Raw genomic sequence first — 24,553 nt, forward strand, 5'->3', positions numbered from 1 at the left:
CTGCTCTAACTCATGCCGGCATGAAAACCGAACGTAAATCAATTATAATTAGGGCATAAAATGTAGTTGTTTGTGTGTGTGTGTGTACAGAGAGAGAGAGAGAGGGAGGACATACAATTACATAAATATGTGTATTCGTTCAAACGTATGTATGTGTGTTGTTACATTTGTGTATGTGTGAGTGTAACTATGTATACAAGTTTTTCTGTGTGTGTATATGCGTTTATGTGTGCATGTGTGTGTATATGCGTGTGTATGTGTGTGTATACGTGTGTTATTCATCTTTATCAGTTTCTTCTTTCTCTTTTTCTCTCTCTCCCCCTCTCTCTGTTTGACTGTCTCTATTGTGTGTGTGTCTCTCACAGACTGTGTGTATGTATGTGTGTATGTATATGTGTGTATGTATGTATGTGTGTATATATGCATGTATGTGTGTGTAAGTGCTTGTGTTGTTTCTGTGTATTAAGATATGTCACCTCTGCTGTTTGCTCTCTCTATTTATATACATATACTGTGTGTATGTGTGTCCGTCTCTCCTTCCTCTCTGTTTCTTTGTGTGTGTGGCCATTAACTCTCTCTCCTTCTCTCTTTCTCTCACTCTTTCTCTCTCTTTCTTTATCTCTCTCTCCCCGTCTGTCTGTGTGTCCGTGTGTTATCAAACACCATAACAGAGCTGAATAATCACCAAACAGACCAGCTTCGAATAAAGGTGAGTGCAGGTTTTATAGACATCATCGACAAAAGCAACAACAAAACAACAACAACAACAACAACATCAATACAACCATAATAACAACAACAGACACAATAAGACGAATAACAACCGTAAACAAGGACAAGTAATGACAACAACACTCATAACAACAGGTGCTTTTTAAGCGCAGGTGTGGCCGTGTGGTAACAGGTTTCTTTGACCATATGGTTCCGGGTTCAGTCCCACCCACTGTGTGGTACCTTGGGCAAGTGTCTTCTACTATAGCCTCAGGCCGACCAAAGCCTTGCTTGTGGATTTGGTAGACGGAAACTGAAAAAAAGTGCAATAGGTGTACAACAACATGTAGTAAACGAATATCAAAAAAAGAAACAGATGCGCACTGGCGAACGGGGTGGGGAGACGACCCGGAAAATTCACACGATCAAATCTCACAGGATCCGAAAACTCAACTTTAATACCCGGTCACACAAATGAAGAAAAAAAGGAGTGCATTAGATGTGAAATAATGAATAGTAAACGAATAGGAAGACAAAAACAATTTCGCGTACGAACGGGGAAGTGGTGAGAGGACTCGGAACATTCCCGATGTGAATTTTCCGAGGCCTCTCCCCTGTTCCCCCCCCCGTTCGCCAGCGCGCACTTTTTTTTCATATTCGTTTACTACATATTGTTGTACACCTATTGCACTACTTGTTTTGTTTTATTTTTGCTCGGGTTAAACGCTGACAACAAAAGATATTAATTGGACAATATTAATAATAATAATAATAATAATAATAATAATAATAATAATGATGATAATAATAATAATAATGATGATAATAATAATAATAATGATAATAATAATAATAATAATAATAATAATAATAATAATGATGATAATAATAATAATAACAAAAAATAAAGTTACAATAAAACAGCAATAACAAGAAGAAGAATTGGTTGTGTGTTGGGGATAACAAAAAACAAAACAATTAATAGGCGCAGGAGTGGTTGTGTGGTAAGTAATTTGCTTACCAACCACATGGTTCCGGGTTCAGTCCCACTGCATGGCACCTTGGGCATGTGTCTTCTACAATAGCCTCGGGCCGACCAAACCCGACTGAAAGAAGCCCGGCGTATATATGTATGTATGTATGTATATGTGTGTGTGTGTGTGTGTGTGTGTGTGTGTGTGTTTGTGCTCCTCTGTGTGTGTCCCCAACATCACTTGACAACCGATGCTGGTGTGTTTACGTCCCTGTAACTTAGCGGTTCGGCAAAAGAGACCGATAGAATAAGTACTAGGCTTACAAAGAATAAGTCCTGGGGGTCGATTTGTTCGACTAAAGGCGGTGCTCCAGCATGGCCACAGTCAAATGACTGAAACAAGTAAAAGAGTAAATAAAAGGATGTTTTCTATACGCCTACAAACCTGTATGTTCTGAGTTCAAATCTTGCTGAGGTCATCTTGGCTTTTCACTCTTTCCGGGGTCAATGAAATATAGCACTAATCAGGTGGTGGGGTTAGTGTAATATTCATGTAAAGCAGTGGCTCCCGACCTTTTCATTACCAAGGACCCTTTTATTGAAATATGTTTTCTCATGGAAAGGTCCGTCAGCTTGACAGGTATCCACAGACCCCACCCACCACCACCACCACCACCAGTACTACCTTTACGGACCACAGGTTGGGAACTACTGGTGTAAGGAATGCCAAACTGTGTGAGTATATTTTTATAGGTGGGGGTGACATGTAGTGGGGTGGAGTACTGTGGGGGTTTAGCGAAGGGTCAGATATTGCTCCATAACTACAATAATAATAATAATAATAATAATAATAATAATAATAATAATAATAATAATAATAATACACGCACAAGGCGGCAAGCTGGCAGAATCATTACACGCCGGGCGAAATGCTTAGCGGTATTTCGTCTGCCGTTACGTTCTGAGTTCAAATTCCGCCGAGGTCGACTTTGCTTTTCATCCTTTCGGGGTCGATTAAATAAGTACCAGTTACGCACTGGTGTCGATATAATCGACTTAATCCGTTTGTCTGTCCTTGTTTGTCCCCTCTATGTTTAGCCCCTTGTGGTATTTCGTCTGTCTTTAGGTTCAAATTCAGCCGAGGTCGACTTCGCTTTTCATCTCTTCGGGGTCGATAAATTAAGTACCAGTTGCGTACTGAGGTCGATTTAATCGACTGGCCCCTCTCCCAAAATTTCGGGCATGGTGCCTAGTGTAGAAAAGAATAATAAAAATATACACACGAATTCACATCAGATAATATTTCCATTTTATAAACTCTATTATTTACTAGTGTTTCATTGTATTATATATACATATATACATAATATACATACATACATATAATGTATATAATGCATAAATACACACACACATATGTATATATGCATGAATACGCACATGTATATATATATATATATTATATATATATATATATATATAATATATATATATATATATGTATGTATATATATATATATATATATATGCATAAATACGTACATATATATCCACATATGCATAAATAGACACAAGTACACCACACACTCACGCACATGTATATATAGATATACACATATATATTCATATTAATATATAACTATAAACATAAACACACACTCACACATATATATATATATATATATACATACATACATACACATGTACATATAGACATATTTATATATACGTACACAAGTGCCGTGTGTGATCTTAAATGCATGTAAGTCCGTTATATACAAAAGAAGTAGTATTAGATTCAAATATCCAAGTGTGTATTATACTTAATGTATATACATCTTTGGAAGGCAAGTTCACTGAAGATTTAATCCTGAGATAATATTTCTTATTAACATGTTGTATTAAAAAAAAAATACAATAAGACAATACAGTAAGACGAAAATTGGGTGCTACTTTGGCGTGTGATCCACGTCAAGGACGATTATTTTAGGTTAGTTTTTAGTTTCTTTATGTTGCAAAACTCGCGGTTGCAAAACTCGCGGTTGCCAAACTTGTGCGATCTACGCGCTTATTTTAATGATTATATTGTTTATTCTTGGTTCCTTGTTATTATTTACTAAGCCATAAATGAAACATGGTTTTATTACCCCCGCCTTAGCGAAAGCGGAGGTATTGTTTTCGGTCGTGTTTGTTTGTCCGTGGACAAGATATCACAAAAACCGCTGGATGAATTCGGATGAAACTTTCAGGGATGTTTGGCCTCGTGACTGGCACGAACTGATTAGATTTTGGCATCGATCTGGTACCGGACAAGGATTCTGGATTATTTTTCCTGTTTTGTTTGGCCTCATCTTCAATACTGTTCTCTCCTGGATCCTTCGAATGCCAAATAAATTATTATAACTCAAGTACCCTCAGAGTCCATTACGACAAAAATAGAGTACATGACACGTGGTACTTTTATAAGCGGTACTGTCGTCGACAACCCCTTTTATATTTACCAAAGGTTGGGAAATAAACTAGTGAACTCGTGAGACGGGTTTGATAATTGATCGAGGGACTTTCAGAATAGCATTCACTATCTCATGGAGAAGGGAAAGGACAATGAATCGGGTAGCTGTGACCTTCTGTGAAAGCATTTTTTGGTTCAAAACATTTGAATCTTTTACATTTTTACCCTCAAATTCTGTGTCGTTTTCGTGTAAATTTTTTCTGGTACTTCTCTCCATGCAGTAGTAATAGCTATTCCGAAAGTCCACTGGTCAACTATTACACTCACCCCACGAGTGTAATAGCTTATTCACTAATCATTTAGTTAGTTAAAAAATTGACTGTCGATAATTGTGAAGTTCCTGGCAAGTCTTAATTTACTGGGATCACCCCCCCCCCAACCCCCAAAAAAACTTTAATCTTCAATATCATCGGCAGCGCTTCATCATTTCGTGTGGGTAACATTCCACCACCCATTACCCAAATGATATTAAGGCGGCGAGCTGGCAGAAACGTTAGCGCGCCGGGCGAAATGCTTAGCGGTATTTCGTCTGCCGCTACTTTCTGAGTTCAAATTCCGCCGAGGTCGACTTTGCCTTTCATCCTTTCGGGGTCGATAAATTAAGCACCAGTTACGCACTGGGGTCGATGTAATAGACTTAATCCATTTGTCAGTCCTTGTTTGTCCCCTCTATGTTTAGCCCCTTGTGGATAATAAAGAAATATATATTTCGTCTGCCATTACGTTCTGAGTTCAAATTCCGCCGAGGTCAACTTTGCCTTTCATCCTTTCGGGGTCGATAAATTAAGTACCAGTTATGCACTGGGGTCGATATAATCGACTTAATCCGTTTGTCAGTCCTTGTTTGTCCTCTCTGTGTTCAGCCCCTTGTGGGTAGTAAAGAAATGAGTATTTCGCCTGTCTTCGCGTTCTGAGTTCAAATGCGACTGGCCCCCTCCCCCAAAATATTGGGCCTTGTGCCTAGAGTAGAAAAGATTACCAAATGATGGCTTGAAGTTTAAGAATCACATAAAGCCAGGTCCCTGTGCTATATATCCACCACAAATAATGAATTCACATCATTTAAAGACCAACGCGGCTCAAATTCTTTGCCACAACTGATCCGACTTTACTTAACACTGTGGTCTTTTCCTTCTTTGCTTTGTTTTCTGATGGAAAACAATCCAAAGACGAAAAAGACTTCATAGTCTTCAGGTGGTACCTGATACCTGGATTCATTTTGGTCATCCACACTCCACTTATTTGTGTGGGCCACTCTGTCTCAAAAGATAACAATATTCTGGATGGCCTGGGTCTAGACTGGTCGGAAACTAAATTATTGAGATCAATTTCACACACACACACACACACACACACACACGCACATGGACATACTCATATCTGTGCGTATGTGTGTGAGTGTGTGAGTATGTATGTATGTAGTATGTATGTATGTATGTATGTATGTATGTATGTATCTATCTATCTATCTATATATATATATATATATATATAAGTGTAAAGCTATAAATACTTATACAAGTTCATATATATATATATATTTATAGATACATACATACATACATACATACATACATACATACATACATACATACATACATACATACATACATACATATGTATACACACACACACACACACACACACAATATACATAGAGAGACAGACGAGCGAGTTTAGCTTCTGTGCAGGTCACGACTTTTACTGTCTCTCGCTGTTGACACAGGATAGATTAACAAACCAATTGTTACGTGATTGACAGTTTGTACATAACACCGGATCACCCACGCTGCGTGTGTGGTTCAGTCCAGGCTTCCGTAGTTTATTTGGTTTACTAAAAATAATTTTTAATCGAATGAAATCATAATTATATTAACAATTCGAAATATTTCTAACACCCTAGTCGCATTTAGTCATACTTGTAATTATCCTTTTTGGTGAAACATTGCATACTGCCATACATATTAATTTTATATATACATATAGGTGCAGTAGTGGCTGTGTTGTAAGTAGCTTGCTTACGAACCACATGGTTCCGGGTTCAGTCCCACTGCGTGGTACCTTGGGCAAGTGTCGTCTACTATAGCCTATTAAGGCCGACCAAAGCCTTATGAATGGATTTGGTAGACAGAAACTGAAAAGAAGCCCGTTGTATATATGTATATGTATATATATATGTGTGTGTGTATGTGTTTGTGTGTCTGTGTTTGTCCCCCCAATATCGCTTGACAACCGATGCTGGTGTGTTTACATCCCCGTAACTTAGCGGTTCGGCAAAAGAGACCGATAGAATAAATACTAGGCTTACAAAGAATAAGTCCTGGGGTCGATTTGCTCGACTAAAGGTGGTGCTCTAGCATGGCCGCAGTCAAATGACTGAAACAAGTAAAAAATTTAAAAGAGTAATATAAGTGAATCGCTAAATCATCCAATTATTTGGATGACGAAAACATAAATACTAATGGCGAGGCGAGTCCAGAAAGAGCCGAAGTTGAGCGGTCTTTACTGATGAGGCAACGGAAATGCCGAAACTAACGCGTCAGTATTACGAATTCTCGATCGATTCTTTTGGAACGATTATGATCCTTGTTAGTGTATATGTTTTCATTCACGTGTGTTAACTACAACATTAGAGCGGTTTAGCTCTTATTTCTTGCAGTGTAAGTATTTTCTTACACCTTAATCGCATTTAGTTGAAATTTATCGAAAAATAAAAGACGAACAACAAACAGATGTATTAGTTTGACACTCGGTAAAAATGAAAAAGTCTTTTACGTTTCGTGCCTACGCTCTTCGGCAGAAAGGAATAAGAGAAAATAAACAGAGAAAATGAAAAAAATCTTGTAGATTTCAGCGGTCCAGCATGGCGAATCTATCTATCTATCTATCAATACGATGGGCTTCTTTTAGTTTCTGTTTAGAAAATCCACCTACAAACACTTGGTCAACCGTGGGCTAGAGTAGAATACACTTGCCCAAGATTCCACGCAGTGGATTTGAACCCGGAACCATGTGGCTGGGAAGTAAATTTCTAACCACACAGCCATGCCAGAGTGCAATTTTAATTTACGCTAATTACCCCCCTTCTAATTCATTTCGGTGTCACAATCCACATGTTACCCTTTTGTTTTTATCGTTTATAGAAGGTAAACAGTAGCCCTAGGCCTTGTCAGACTCACCAGGCCTGGTGGAAAAGAGGGATTGAGGGACAGAGGAAGGTGGTATGCTCAAATTGGAGACCTAGCCTGATGTTTGCAACACGGTGAACTCCTCCTCTACAGGCACCCAGGTACCGGGTGGCCGGGTGGTTATATTAAATCGGGTGACGGAATAGGCTAAGTACCCGTGTATGCCTCGGCAGGATTTGAACTCAGAACGTGAAGAGCTGATGCAAATACGGCAATGGACCCAGTCTGATGCTTTATCGATTTCACCAGTCCATTCACCTCAGTAGACTGGTATTTTATTTTATCGGTCTTCGAAGAAAAGAAAAAGAAAAGGCAACGTCAGACCTTCCGTGATTCGAAACCAGATTTCAAAATAAAAAAAAATAAAAAAATGCACAAAATCAGAATGCTTATCGCAAGGCATATTTTGTACAGTGCTCTAACCATTCTGCTAATTCGCTGCCTTGACGTTTTTTTTTCTTCAGAAGGTTCCTCAGGGAGATTTTCTTTCCTTGCCTTTAATATTAAATGATCTAATCAGAAAATTATTTTCACACGGGAACTATATTTCTTCCTAGTTGTTCTGTGGTTTTGGTAGCTCCTTACTGGCCATGCTTCGCTGATGAAGTTCAGAGATACAATCCACATGAAAGGCTTCAGTACAGTTTCTGCCAATCCAAATTCACTGAAGCTATGAAAAAAAAAACCGTTTGCCCACAAATTCCTCGCATGGCCTAGTGGTTGAGGTGTTGTACCCATGATTGCAAGATTGTGGTTTCGACTCCCAGACTGGGAAGTGCATTATATTCTTGAGCAAAGCACTTCATTTCTCGTTGCTTCAGTTCACACAGTTCTAAATGAGTAAACCCTACGAAGGATTGGTGCTCCATTCAAGGGGCAATGTTGTGATCCCTGTCACTTACGCGCCATGAAAACTAGGTAGGCGGACGTAAAGAATGTGGACCGCACCCCCTTTGGTTTAATTTTTTCTTTTCTTTACTTTTTTTAAATTTTTTACAGACACCCTCCCCCATTTTCGAGTAGGGAGATTCTGATTCTGTAACAAAAAAAAAAAGGCATTTTAAAATTTTAATTTCACACCCACCAAATTCTTCAATTTTCACTTTAAAAAAAAAATTTTAATTTTACAGTTTTTTTTTCAGAATCATAATCTCCGTATTTTTCTACGTATTTCGCAAAAAAAAAAAAAATTCTGAAAAAATGAAAATTGAAGAGTTTTGTGGGGTGTGGTATTTTTTGTAGAATTAGAACCTCCGTACTAGAAAATGGGGGATTCTGTGAAGAAAAAAACCCCAAAAAACCAAAGGTGGTTGCGGTCCACATTCTTTTCGTACGCCAACCAGGTAACCAACCCTACGAATCCTAGGACTTGAGGCATTAATGACCAAGGGCTGTTGTCCCTCGTCGTGGGATCCTACCTGGACCTCACAGTCACGAAGCGAACTTCTAAACTATTCGGCCACAACTAAATATCAGTTTAAATATCTAAAGTATTTACGAGTGACGGCGAGTGGCCTAGTGGTTAGCATTCACGATCGCGAGATAGTTTGTTCGATACTCGGAGCAGGCGGTGCGTTGTGCTCTTGAGCAAAACACTACATCTGTTGCTCTGTGGTCACTTCGACATTTGATGTGTAGCAACCTGTACAGGTGTGAGCAGACGATGTCGATTTGAAGCAGGCAGCGAGGAGACGTACAGCATGCATTATGTACAACAATTGATCGCAAGAAACGATTTATCTGTGCAGTTTGTTAAGCAAGACATTGCAGGAAAGAGTCTTTCTCTGGCGTTAACGTTTACTAAATACTAAGTTCAAATGAAATGGAATAGTCATGGTTGGAATGCTTTGGTTATAAAAAAGGCTTGACCAGATCTAATCTGGAAATAAGGAACAATAACTTCGACAACTTATTTCAGCTTCATCCAGTCTTCCAGCTCCAGTTTCTATGCTTATCGTAGTTTCAAGCTACTCCAGGAAAATCATTTGAGGTTGTGAGCCGTACTCGCTGTCGGGCCCTTAGTGTAAGAATAAATAAACTACCCCCCCCCCCCCGCTTTCCCTCACCTTCATTCTTAACCTCTCACTCTTTCTTTTGCGCTGCTGCTATAACATACATAGTTCTTCTCCATCTTCTGTGACATCCATACTGACTTCACTCTATATTTATGTAATTAAGTAATATTTTTATAGTTTATTCAAGGAAGAAGGGGCCATGCCTGTAGCCTTTCGTAGGGACTCAATAACCGATAGGAAAAAGAGAATAAGTTGTACCTAGAACTGTAATTTCACCCGCCCATAATCCTTACAACAGGGTGCATTTCGCTAAAGGCACCCATAATCCAGTTAGGAGTGTTAAACCGACGAAGGATTAAAGTCCATCATCCCTAAACAGGGATATTTCTGCCCATGACTTTCCACACAGATTCCATCCATTTATCAAATTTCACCCAAAAGCCATTTGTCAACCCAATGTCACGACAGAAAAGAGAAACTCGTCCAAAGTACCAGACGTTGGGTTTTGAACCCTGCACCCCGTAGTTGCTAGGCAAGCGTGCTAACCACCCAAACATGCTTCTACCCAGTTATCAGTGACATGTCAGTGGTCAATCGATAGAAAACCTGTGTCTATTGTACCCGGATTATCGTGTTTCTTACCTATAATCACTGATTCACCTGATTATATCAGCAAATTTCTATTGACCAGTGTGGAGCTGTGGGTTGGTGGAGGGGTGGCTACTTGAAACCCACTGTATTGTTGTTCTAAGGACACCCACCACCGCCACCACTGGCATCATCACCACCGTCACCACCGCCGCCACAACAACCGCTTCTACCATCATCACAACTGCCGCCAACACCATCACCACCACCGCCGCCATCATCACCACCACCACCACTACCATCGTCACCACCGCCGTCGCTGCCACTTCAGTTTCCATCAATACAGCCACCGCCAACACAGCCACCACCACCACCACCACCACCACCACCACCACCACCACCAGGCGACGCAACACATAACAACGCAATGTTTGCATTAATTAACTCTACTGATTATAACAAACTATTACTTTGAATGGTATTGCCATGGTGGTATTGAGTTCAAATCCCGCCGGGGATTGACTTTGCATTTCATCCTTCTTGGGATCGATTAGGTAAAGTACCAGTCAAGTAACGGATCGATTAAATCGAATATACTCGTCCGCAATGATATAAGGCCTTGGAAAACACAAGGCCATTGTTGTTGGATAACTACTGCTGCGTGGTCTGGCGGCTAGGATGAATATAGGCGCTGGCGCGGCTGTGTGGCAAGAAGCTTGCTTCCCAATCATATGGTTCTGGGTTCAGTTCCACTGCGTGACATCTTAGGCAAGTATCTTCTACTATAACCTTGGGCCGACCAAAGCCTTGTGAATGGATCTGGTAGATATATATATATATATATTCCCCAACTTCTTAGCTCTCCTGTGTGACCCTTCTGTCGGGCATTCGCCATGATAGATCGGTAGCCACTACACACATTTTTTTCTCTCCTTGTTTCTTTCTGTGTTCCTTTCTGTGGATGAGCGTAGGCTCGAAACGTTAAAGACTTTTTCAATTCCCGAGCATTATATTAATACATCTGTTTGTTTTCTACAACATCTGTCTTCGTCTTTTATTTTAATCGTGAATTCTCCCTATATATACATATAAATTAGAAAAAACCCACCTTTTATCAATTCAATAATGAAAAATTAAATTATACCATCTAGAAAAATTACATCTTATATAAAGATTAAATATAAAACATTTAACAATGATTAAACGTATATATTTGGTAGATAAGACATGTAAATTTAATAATAATTGTAATTTAGACAATGTAGTCTATAAGTGTATGATAACTTTAATAGATGATAAGAATTTGAATTATCATAATTTAAACACTATTTATATAGGGTCCACTTCGAATAAAATTAAATCAAGAGTAGCTCAACATATGTATTCTTTTAGGAATAAAAATCTTATAAATTCAACAAGTCTCAGTAAATATATTTGGGACCTTCAATCTAGATCTATTAAATATAAATTAACTTGGGAGATTATTTGTAGGGCTAAATCATATTGTATAGGGAGTAATTATTGTTCATTGTGTAATAATGAATTCAAAGAAATATTATTTAATAACAATTATGTGTTGGTAAATTCATTAGAGGAACGTAAAGAAAGATGGAGTAGTTGTAATGGCAGTGATGGTAGTGTTGGTTCTTGTTCACTATTGTTATGATGGTATTGATGATCATGCAGACACACATGTATGTATGTATGTGTGTATGTATGTGTGTGTGAGTGTGTGTATGCATGTGTGTGTATGTATGTATCTCTCTCTCTCTCTCTCTCTCTCTCTTCTCTCTCTCTCTCTATATATATATATAATATATATATATATATATATATATATATATATATATATATATATATATATATATATATATATACATAAGTGTAGAACGTTGGAATCAGTGCACACTGCATTTGTAAATAAATAATTCCTTTATTTGTGAATTAAGGCAACCGTTGGTTTCATGTTAAGAAGAGTGGGAAAATATCCTAGTATCTTAACAATTTTTCAAGCCGATCACATGGAGAAAGGTGTTCTCCCCCATTTTGGAAAACAATATAAATATATATATATATATATGTATGTATGTATGTATGTATGTATGTATGTATGTATGTATGTATGTAGTATGTATGTATGTATGTATATGTATGTATGTATGTATGATTGTATGTATGTATATATGTATTTATGTGGACAGCGTGCTGAGTCGCTGATTAAAATTACGTCTTAAGATTAAAACTCGTTCGGCTGGACTCTCATATTTTTATCAACGACGTTATTGTGCGTTTGTGTGTGCGTGCGTGTGTAGGCAAGCTGTTTAAATTTATTTATATACAATTTTAGCTAAAATAGGTCTCCCTTTCTCTCTCTCTTGCTATACATACATACACACACACACACACACACACATATATATATGCACATATAAGAAAGTAAATATATGAAGTATTATTACCGTTAAAAACAGTAATAATGAGGTGGCTAGCAAGACTTCTACCTGTACAGGTATAATATAAAATATTTGGAGAAAAGAAGGGTAAAGATACCGCTTGTTAAAAATCAAAGCGAAAGCTTCAAAAACCAACCAGTTCTACAATAAATACACACACGAGCAATGTAATGAATATTTAAAAAATAGGCCTATCTTCATGATGGAATATGAAGGCAGCTAATGTATTGTGTGTGTGTGAAGGCGCATGGCTCAGTGGTTAGAGCGTCGAGCCTACGATCGCGAGGTTGTGAGTTCGAATCCCGGACCGGGCTGCGTGTTGTGTTCTCGAGCGAGACTCTTTATTCCACATGACTCCTGTTCACTCAGCTGTAGAAATGAGTTGTGACGTCACTGGTGCCGAGCTGTATCGGCCCCTTTGCCTTTGGGAGTTTTGTATGCATGGGCGACTGCTGGTCTTCCATAAAAACAACCCTAGGCTGTGCGTGCGCCGGTGAGGCGACTTTCCGCCCAGACATGTACCCCGAGGGGAACCTCTTAGGTGCACCCATAGTCATTCGTGACCGATGGAATCGAGTTTCAGGAGAGTTTCTATATATATGTATATACCTCATTGGCTCATATACGTGTACATACAACGTGGTACGATTTGAAAGGAATATTGATGCTGTTTCTTGCTTAAAGACGTATTTCTCGTTATCTTAAAATGCCTTATTCTTTATGAAAGTTCCTTTTAGTTTAATCTTATAATTCCCTTGGCTGCTTTGAGTTTGCAATTTATCCTTCTGTTTACCTGTCAAATGGGTCGGATTTATAAACAATCGATACAATGAATTTACCTGTTTGTTTCCTTCTCAAGCAGCCAGGTAGATCCATTAGATCTGTCACGTGTAGAAACGTTGGAGCTCTCCCGTCCCCCATCTGTGTTTCCCCTCATCATAATCTCTTTGCCGTTCTCAACTTCGATAAATACAAGCAAAAACACGTACACGATTGTACATGGTTAAAAAAAATTAATCCTTCTCCACTATCTCCCACCACCACTCACCTGCATCTCTTCCTCATACCAACCGAACCTCGGACTCAGCTACAAGCTAATATTTTTTATATTGTGGTAGCCTTTTGTGATTCCAAATCAAGGGTCATAATTCTTTTGTACGAAATTCTTCCACGAATTTTGTTCTTATTTCTCACAACAGCCGTAAGACATGCCAACAGAATGTGACACTTTCAGGTCTCCAGTGGCGAAGAGTCCAAGCCATAACATTCTTTTCAGCCATTTCTGATGACTTCTGGGTTTGGCTCTCAACTTCTGGTGTGAAACCAGTCGGCAATTTGGCGCTGATGAGGCTATAATATTGCGTCGATTATATTAAAGTGCAAACGATGGATTCCTGTGGTGTAAAAAATATATCTGTTTGTCTGTCTGTTTAGCATGTATGTATGTATGTATGTATGTATGTATGTATGTATGTATGTATTTATGTATGTATGTATGTATGTATGTATGTATGTATGTGTGTGTGTGTATGTGTGTATGTATGTATGTATGTATGTATGTATGTATGTATGTATTTATGTATGTATGTATGTGTGTGTGTGTGTGTATGTGTGTATGTGTGTATGTATGTATGTATGTATGTATGTATGTATGTATGTATGTATGTATATTGGCTTGGCTTCACGAGCGAAGGTTCACAGAACGGTATGTTTTGTCTGTTGCAGGCTTGCTAATGCCTGACATGTCCGATTCGAGACAACAAGGCAGAGACACGATCGCAGAGGATACATGGGAAGGTGATCTTGACTGCAAGCATGGCGCTACGAGTGTCTTGAAAGGTAGCCGATGTCCGAACGCCATTGAGACGCCTGGCCTCATAGTCAGCAACAAGAACAGACCACTGGTAATCAATGTGGCTGGCATCGAGCAATTTCTTTGAGGAGTTCTTGCACTTCTTCTTTGGTGCTCCTCTATCACAAAGATTAGCAGAGTCATCTTGGAACGTCGATGATCCCCTATCCTAGAGATGTGTCCTGCCCAGCATTGTTGTGTCTTCAGCAGATTTGCTTCGATGCCGGTGACGTTCGCTTGTCAAGAAAATCGATGTCAGTGATAAGGTCATTCCAGTGGATGCCGAGGATGATGCGAAGGCAGCGCTGATTGAATCGCTCAAGGAATGTAGGTGATGCCAACAGATGACGTACGACTCTGAACCGTACCAGAGAGTGGTCAGAACGACGGCTCTGTGAATACTGACCTTGGTTCCTTTATGCAGTTGCTTATCATTCCAGACTCTACATATGTGAGCATCACCACTACCTCACGGTTAGGTGCCTTTAATAAAGACTGTTTTGTTGTTACTAATATTCAGGAGAGGATTTCATCCAGCCCGAAGAATACTCTGTTTTCCTCCCTATATCCCAACAATTATAAAGATCTTGTTGGGTTAACTTCATGGTTGTTGATTAATTATTGTGAAGTTTAGACTGCCAGCTTTCCTACATTAAAACCAACTCCGAACAGTGTTTGATAAGCATCTATTTATACATGTGTACATCACACTATTTATATAATTATTCAGATGCTTGCCAGAGATGTATTGCTGTCTGCCAATAGTAAATGGACTTCGTAGTTGAATTAATTGTTTGTTCTTTCTCGAGCCATGCCTGGTTTCCCCGTTTCCTTGGCGTATAGGTTCCCCACCTGGACGGGACGCCGGTCCGTCGCAGGTGAGCTGCAAGAGGCAGGAGGAAAGAGTGGGAGAAAGTTGTGGCGAAAGAGTCAGGCAGAAGTTCGCCATTACCTTCTGCCGGAGCCGCGTGGAACTCAGGTGTTTCGCTCATAAACACACACACACGCACACATCGCTCGCTCTGAGATTCGAACCCGCGATCCCTCAACCGCGAGTCCGCTGCTCTAACCACTAGGCCATGCGCCTCCACATAGTTGAATTCATAGTGGATAAGAATCGCTTCGTGTGAGTGACAGTAAAATACTCTGATCTTCATAGTCGACCATTTCTTTAACTTAGGAATCGAGTAGCATCCAAGAAATGGACTTACAGTCTGTGTCACTAACGTGCTCTTCTCTTCTTTTCTCTCTCTCTAGTGTGCACGACTGCGGTTTCGCTTTTATAGCCCCCATTTCGCGGGAACATTTGTAATTTTCGATAATATGGGGTGATATTGCTGTAAGACGATTGGTTAGCATTCAGGGTAGTCGTCTGATCTGGCATGGCTTGAACCGAGTTAGTAAACCTGACTTGTTTCGAATCTAGGCCTCGCTACAATCTTGCAAATGCCGTACCTACAGCTGCCTTTAGTTTTCCTGATTAATCTTCAAAATAAATAAATAAAAATAAGAAACCCAACAAAAATAAATTATTCTGTTGTGTCTGGGGAGAGTCATCTTCTATTTGTGCCTTATAATGTAACACACTCACCGGTAAAATTACATTATAAGGCACAAAAAGAAAATGACCCTCCCCAGACACAACAGAATATGCTTCAACACACCAACTCACATAAAGAATCTTGCAAACCAAATCCAAAAGGAAAAAAAAAAATTTTTCTTTATTTAAATACATTTTTATTTTTAAAAACGACTTTTTACTTTTCAATTTCAGACTTGTTGGAGATATTATGGAAAACAAATTTGCATGCGGTATCTCACAGTTTCGGAGGTATCTCACATGGAAAAGATATCTAATACTTTAATTTAAAAATACGAAAATTAAAAATATAATAAAAACAATTTGTTGCTTTATAGGTGGCGCAATGCCCATAGTTGCGCCAGTTTCACAACAGCTTGGTGATGTGGATATTTCAGAGAACAAGTACTCTGGTGTCAATACCGATAACCATTATAAGGACCTGAGAAAACCCCGCCGTGTGAAGTTCTTTGTGAACGGGGACCGTTTTTCCAAAGGGAAAAAAATTTTCATTACACCGAATCGCTATTTCAATTTCCACGACCTTCTTAACGATTTAACTAATAAGTTACCGAAAAACAACGTCCACCTGCCTTATGGTGTCCGCCAGATCTTCACAGCCGGACTTGGAGAACTTATTAAAGACATAGAACAATTGCAAGATGGTAAATCTTACGTTTGTGCTGGATTCGAAGGTTACAAGACCATTAAATATGGAAATTACGAAATGGAACCTTGGTCGTTCGGTGAGACAGTTTTATTATTACCATGAGCTTTTCTTTTCTTTTTTATTTGTGTCACTTCTTAGACTGTGACCATGCTGGGGCACCACCTTGAAGGGTTTTAGTCGAAGATATCGACTCCAGTACTTATTTTTTATGTCTGTTACTTATTCTATTGGTCGCTTTGTTTGTTCGCTTACGAAAACGTGAATAAACCAACATCGGTTGTGAAGCGGTATTGATACAAACTGATGCGTGTTTCTCAATTCTCTGCCCTTTCCTTTCCCCGCGAGGTAGTGATGGCTATTCCTATATATATATATATGTATAAAAATGAAGTCTCACTGAGAAGAATTCAATCAAATTCAAGTCGATCTTTCGATCTTTGTACATATAAGCTGTAAGACAAAATGAACAAAGACTGCATCGGGAAAAAAGAAAGAAAAATTTATATGTTCGAAACATTGCCTACGATTGTCCCGGACTGTATTCGTACTGTAAATTCTTGGTCTAACAATTCGTAATGCGAGGGGCTGGCTTGTTTCAGGGATTGCTTGAGGAAAATATCAACCATGAATTATAAATTAATATCAATTATAATAAACAAACAACAACAACAAAAAAATGAAAAAGGGAGAGGGTAAGTGACTTGAGATTTCACATTTGTTGAGATAGGTTTGGCTATTATTTCTAACAACAGAGGTTGCATGACAATTCTAGGCGAACGTAAAGTGAAAATACGAAGCGGAAGTGGAAAAAGAAAGGGCGGAAGTTGTTAAATGTCAAACGAAAATCGAAACTGAATGCAATGTGAAAGGGGACCGTTTATTTAGTTTTCTTTTTTATCGGATTTATAAGGTCGGTTGCCTAGTTTTCATGGTCTGTAAATGACCGGGGTCACAACATGCTTCCTGAACAAGATGTCGGTCCATTGCAGAGTTGAAAGGTAACAATTTTTTTTTTTTGCGGGGGTAAAGAATACGCAAACCACCCGTTTTCGGTGTAACCCAAACCCTTAACCTAACCCTAAACCCTAAACACAGGTGTGCGCATTCTTTACCTTCGCCCAATTTTAAAAATATTTTTAATGGAAGAGGTCAGTCGATTATATCAACCCCAGTACTTGACTGGTACGTTATTTTATTGACCCTGAAGGGATGAAAAGCAAAGTCAACCTCAGCGGGATTTGAACTCGAAACGTAAAGAGCCATTAGAAGATTGCACTAGCAACATTTCTTATCCCTTTTCTGTTTTTTTTTTGTGTTTTTTTCTCCTGTAATTTATTTTCTGTCCCCCACTCCATGACATCCTTGTATCGATCCACGGAAATGAAATCAAATATATTGATTACCCACAATTTATTTTTGTCTCGTCTGCTGTAAGCTCACAAGTGGTCGATATCGATCTGTTTTGACAAGTCACACACAGCTGATTTCCCATGGGGGGATCTTCTAATCGAATAATCGAACGTAAGAACATGTGCCAGTATTATTGATCTTTTATCCTGCATATGGATAGGTAGATGGGTTTGTCATGGCTGGCATGTCTTTGGACATAGATCTACTTGGTCAAAGTTGACTCGGAATTAAATAGCAAAGTAACAACAACAACAGCATCACCAGTATTTCCAAAGGACAGTATCCCCCCCCTCACTCAATCTAAACAACAATAAAATACACATACACTTGTCCATACATACACACAGACATACACATACACATAGACATTCATATACACATACATATACACAAAGAGACATACATATACACATACATTTTAGCATGATACTTACACATATACAGGTTTACACATACAAGTCAAAGCACATGTCTAAACACACAAACACACACATTCATGCCTGCACATACACATATATGTAAAGGGTAATGGGTAAAGACCCTCTTTGGTTATGAATGATCATGGGATTGCACCTAGAAAGTTACCCTCCAAGGCACAAGTCCGGGCAAGGTTGTTTGTGAAAGGCCAGCAATCGCCCATGCATACCAGCCTCCCTGCTCTATACCACTGATGTTATCCAAGGGAAAGGCAAAGGGGCCGATACAGCTTGGCACCAGTGATGATCAGGAGTAATGTGAAATAAAGTGTCTTGCTCAAGAACACAACACATACTGCCTGGTCTGGAAATTGAACTCACTACCTCACGATTGTGAGCCTGATGCTCTAACCACTGAGCCATCCATATATAGCTTATGTATGCACACATACACAGTTTCACACGTTCACACACACATGCAGGTTCATACACAAGTCAATATGCCTAAACATACATACACACACATGCATTCAGGTCTGCACATACTCAGTCCATACACACACACGCACACATACATACTTACATGCATACGTATGAGGTGGTGCTAAAAAGCTCCAGGATGAGGATCAGTTAATTACGATTTTTATTTAACATATTCCCCTCTCAGATTCACACACTTATCGCAGGGTACCTCAGTTTTTTCTAAGCCCTATAAAAGAACTTGGAATGTTGGGCTTTTCACGATACCCTTTGTGCCAGGAACGTTTCAGCACCCCTTTGTGTGTGTATATATATATATATACGTATACATACGAGGGGGGTGGGCTGAAAAGTTCCTGGCTTTGGGTAACAGAAAATACAGGAGGATCAGTTAATTATGATTTTATTCAGCATATATTCCCCTCTCAGATTCACATTGCAGCGGCCCTGGAAAGTTGGGCCTCCAATCAGGCCTTTCGCAGTACCCTTAAAGCCAGAAACTTTTCAGCACATCCCAACACATGCACATATCTGGTCCATAGACACACACACACATGCACGTAAATGTGCACGTACACATACATACCTATGTGCGCATGCATGCACATACACACACACATTCACACACAGGTCTCCTTTTTATTTAGAGATCAAGGGACCAAGTAAAGAGTTCTCTCGTTGACTTGTTAACATCTGGAGATCAATTTATTTGGAGTCAGTTTATGTGGGAGTGGTCAGTTTGTGGGGAATCATTTTATGGACACCCTTACCAATTTCCTTTACCACACTCCCCAAACTGACCATGCCTCTACTCTTGTACTCCATCCACTGTTTCCACCACTTCCTCCATCTCTAACCACCCATCACTCTCCTTTCACACTCTTGAAAACTTACCTGCCCCCACCCCTGTAAATTGGTTGTTATTAAGAAGGACACTCAGCAGAAGAAACGACACGAAAGTAGACATTGGAGCATGATGTGGTCCTTGTGTGCATTGGATCCTGTCAAACCATGTAACCTGTTCCAACAAGGAGTATGGATGCTAAATGATGATGATGTCGATGATGATGTAGCCCCAAGCTGACCAATCTTCTGTCCCTATTTTCTCTCTTATATTTACCTGATATCTTCAAGGTACACACAAAACAAAACTCCTTTCTCCCTTTCCAGTTGTGGGAGTCATGTATCTCCTTTAAAGCAAGGCATCTGTTCCTACCCCCTCTGTCATACATTAAGCTCTTAACACCTGGCTTAAAGCCATCTCCCTTAATACTCCCTGCTCTGTTGAGTGGGGTCTACAAGATTGCCTGATAGCACACAACATGCAACACAAGCTCAACTAACTATAACAGTATTACAAGCATGAAACTTAAAGTAGGTCACATATAAATCCTGTATATGTGTGTGTGTCTTTGCACCTGCCCCCATCAATGCTTGACGACTGGTGTTGGTTTGTTTATGTCCCTGCAACTTAGTGGTTTGGCAAAAGAGACTGATGAAATAAACACCGGGCTTTAAAATGAGGTACCGTTGTTGATTTAGTCAACTAAAACTTTTCAATGCAGTCCTAGTAAGGGCCACATTGTAAGTAAGGGTTTCAGTCGACCAAATTAGGGGTCGACTAAAGTAAGGGTTTTAGTCGGCCAAATTAACCACAGTATGTAATTTTAAAGCCTGGCATTCTATCAGTTTCTTTTGCCAAACTACTAAGTTACAGGGACATAAAGAAACCAAATCCAGTTGTCAAGCAGTGATGGGGCAGACAGACACACCCACACGCACACACACACACACACATACACGCACACACAGATTGTAAATGTGATCTACAATAAGTTTCATGCTTATAAGAGATGTTCTTGTCAGGTGAGCTCATAGCATGCTGTGTGCTATCAGGCAATCTTGCAGACTCCACTCAACAGAGCAGGGCTGGAGTATTGAGGGAGATGGCTTTAAGCCAGGTGTTGAGAGCTTAATGTATGATAGAGGGACAGGATATATATACATACATACATACATACATATATATGTATGTACATATATATGTATGTATATATATATATATATATGTATATATCATCATCATCATCATCATCATTTAGCGTCCGTTCTCCATGCTAGCATGGGTTGGACGGTTCTACTGGGGTCTGTGAAGCCAGAAGGCTTCATCAGGCCCAGTCAAATCTGGCAGTGTTTCTACGGCTGGATGCCCTTCCTAACGCCAACCACTCCGTGAGTGTAGTGGGTGCTTTTTACGTGCCACCCGCACTGGTGCCAGACAGAGCTGGCAAACGGCCACGAACGGATGGTGCTTTTTATGTGCCACCGGCACGAGGGCCAGGCGAGGCTGGCAACGGACACGAAACGGGGCGGTGCTGGCAACGGTCGCGAAACGGAAAGTTCTCTTACATGCCACCGGCACTGGTAACACATCTGCGATTTCCATTGATCGATTTCGATTCTGATCCTCACTTGCCTCAATGGGTCTTCACAAGCAGAGTTTCGACATGCCACCGGCACTGGTAGCACATCCGCAATTTCCATTGATCGATTTCGATTCTGATCCTCACTTGCCTCAACACGTCTTCACAAGTAGAGTTTTGTGTCCCAAGAAGGGAAGGTATGCATACGTAGGCTGGCTCCATCCCATGTAGAAGGCCACGGGTTGTGGACTCACTTGTCCTGCGGGTCTTCTCGCGCACAGCACACTTCCAGAGGTCTCGGTCTCTAGTCATTTCCTCAGTGAGACCTAAAGTTCGAAGGTCGTGCTTCACCACCTCGTCCCAGGTTTTCCTGGGTCTGCCTCTTCCACAGGTTCCCTCAACCGCTAGGGTGTGGCCCTTTTTCACACAACTATCTTCATCCATTCTCGCCACATGACCATACCAGCGCAAACGTCTCTCTTGCACACCACAACTGATGCTTCTTAGGTCCAGCTTTTCTCTCAAGGTACTTACACTCTGCCGAGTGTGAGTACCAGCATTACACATCCATCGGAGCATACTGGCTTCATTTCTAGCAAGCTTACGCATATCCTCAGCAGTCACGGCCCATGTTTCACTGGCCATGTAGCATGGCTGTTCGTACACACGCATCATACAGTCTGCCTTTCACTCTGTGCGAGAGGCCTTTTGTCACCAGCAGAGGTAAGAGCTCTCTGAACTTTGCCCAAGCTATTCTTACTCTAGCAGTTACACTTTCAGCACACCACCCCGCTGCTGATTTGGTCACCTAGGTAACGGAAACTATCAACTATTCTAGTTTTTCTCCCTGGAAAGTGACGGAAGTTGGTCTCAGAGCATTTTCAGTGTTTATTGTTCTGAGCATCTGCCACATACAAAAACCATCTTCCTAGTGCCTTCCTTGACATTGCTGCATCTCTTATGTGTCCATAGCTTACACTTGGTGCATCTTATAGAGTTTCTACTAACTACACCTTTTCTACAGATCGAGCAGGGCCATCTACCTGAAGGTGTTTGTTATTTGTCTACCTTCCTACTGATTACGACTTTGGTTTTAGCTAGATTGACTCTGAGGCCCTTCGATTTCTAATCCTTGTTTCCACACCTGAAACTTCTCCTCCAGTTCTGATAGCGACTCAGCAATTAGAGCAAGGTCATCAGCATAGAGGAGCTCCCAAGGGCATCCTGTCTTGAATTCCTCCGTTATTGCCTGGAGGACTATGATAAATAGGAGGGGGCTGAGTACTGAGCTTGGTGGACCCCTACCTCTACCCGGAATTCTTCACTGTACTCATTTCCAACCCTCACCCTACTAGCGGCGTCCCTATACATGGCCCGCACAGCTCTCACTAACCATTCATTATCCCTAGTTTTCTCATTGCCCACAGATAAGGGATCGGGGGACCCTGTCGAGGCGGTTCTCCATGTCAACAAAAGCCAGGTACAGGGGCTTATCTTTGGCTAGGTATTTCTCCTGCAGCTGCCTTACCAGGAATTAGCATCAGTAGTACTTTTCCCTGGCACACACCCAAACTGCATCTCATCTAAACTAACTCTCTCTCTAATTAGTTGGGCTATGACCCTCTCCGTAACCTTCATCACCTGGTCCAACAGCTTGATACCTCTGTAGTTATTTGTATCTAGGGCATCACCTTTACTTTTGTAGCAGTTGACTATTATACTGCTACACCAGTCATTGGGTATGACCCCTTTGTGTATCACCTGATTAACTATATGGGTGACTAGGCTATAGCCGACACTACCAGACATTTTGAGCATCTCTGCAGTGATTCCTGATGGGCCTGGGGCTTTCCCTGTCTTCATGCTTCTAATTGCCTTAGCTACCACAGAACTATCAACTCGGATAGCTGGTCCCTCTGTTGGGTCAACATTCGGCAGACTCTCTTTATCCCATTCATTTTCTTCATTCAGCAACCTTTCATAGTGGCATCTCCAAACCTCTCTCTTCGCATCCTCATTTAGCGCAAGTGAACCATCTTCCATGCGAACACACTTCTCTCCTACCCCACATCACGATTCTCTCTCAAACACTGTCTTGCAACACGAAACACCTCCAGTCTTTGGTCCTCACGGCGCAGAACATTGGCAAATTTTTTCTTATCTGCTTCCCCTCTGGCTAAATAAACCTGTCTCCTAGCTTCTCTTTTGGCAGTCTGATACAATTCCCTGCTACCACCCCCATTTTTCCAGACCTTCCAAGCCTGTCTCTTTTCTCTAATAGCCCTGTCTACAATTTTTGTCCACCACCACGTTATTCTAGGTCGAGAGGGGACTTTGCACCAGCCACAGATCTGGTCAGTGGCTCTCAGCAGGTTGTCCCTTAGAAACGTCCAGCTGTCTTCTACCACCCCCTGTGATGCTCTATCCCCTTCTACTTCGTCAGAGGCTTCAAGTAATATATATGTATATATGTATATATGTATGTATCATCATCATCATCATCATCGTCGTTTAAAACGTCCGTTCTCCATGCTAGCATGGGTTGGACGGTTCGACCGGGTTCTGGGAAGCCAGAAGGCTGCACCAGGCTCCAGTCTAATTTGGCAATGTTTTCTACAGCTGGATGCCCTTCCTAACGCCAACCACTCCGTGAGTGTAGTGGGTGTGCTTTTTACGTGCCACCTGCACAGGTGCCAGGCGGGGCTGGCAACGGCCACGGTCAGATTGGTGTATTTTATGTGCCACCGGCACGGAAGCCAGTCGAGGCGGTGCTGGCATCGGCCACGAGTCTGATAGTGCTTTTTACGTACCACCAGACCAGGGATCCTGGCTGGTTCAATTCGATTTCGATTTCGCTTGCCCCAACATGTCCTCACAAGCAAAGGGGGTTGGCATGGGTGCCTGTCGTACGGTCGCATTGGAGTATTTTACGTGCCACGGCCCCGAGTCGGATGAGTGCTTTTTACGTACCCCGGCCGGGAGGCCAGGGCTCCTGGCTGTTCAATTCGGTTTTCGATTTCGCTTGCCCCAACATGTCTTCGCAAGCATGGGGGGTTGGGATGGGTGTCTGTCGTCGGATGAGGTTCTATATCGATTTCGCTTGCCTCAACCGGTCTTTGTGTCCAAGGGAGGAAAGGCATTCATAGTGGGCTGGGCTCACTTGTCCTGCCTGGTCTTCTCACGTACAGAATATTTCCAAAGGTAATTTCCTCAGTGAGGCCTAAAGTTCGAAGGTCGTGCTTCACACACACCTCGTCCCAGGTTTTCCTGGTCTACCTCTTCC

General features: G+C 40.8%; 1 protein-coding gene across 1 annotated transcript in view; it reads left to right on the top strand.

Annotated features, from left to right (window-relative positions):
* The first annotated feature begins 530 nt into the window (after window positions 1–530).
* Window positions 531–24,553, top strand: part of LOC115220818 (serine/threonine-protein kinase DCLK1-like) — an 81,769-nt gene continuing 57,746 nt past the window's right edge. Inside the window, exons 1-2 of the mRNA XM_029790985.2 lie at window positions 531–709; window positions 16,067–16,617. Coding sequence (XP_029646845.1) covers window positions 16,218–16,617 — 400 coding nt within the window. The 5' untranslated portion in view covers window positions 531–709; window positions 16,067–16,217. The remainder of the gene's footprint in view (window positions 710–16,066; window positions 16,618–24,553) is intronic.

This window comes from Octopus sinensis, linkage group LG17, assembly GCF_006345805.1.
Source record: "Octopus sinensis linkage group LG17, ASM634580v1, whole genome shotgun sequence".
NCBI classification, from domain to species: Eukaryota; Metazoa; Mollusca; class Cephalopoda; order Octopoda; family Octopodidae; genus Octopus; species Octopus sinensis.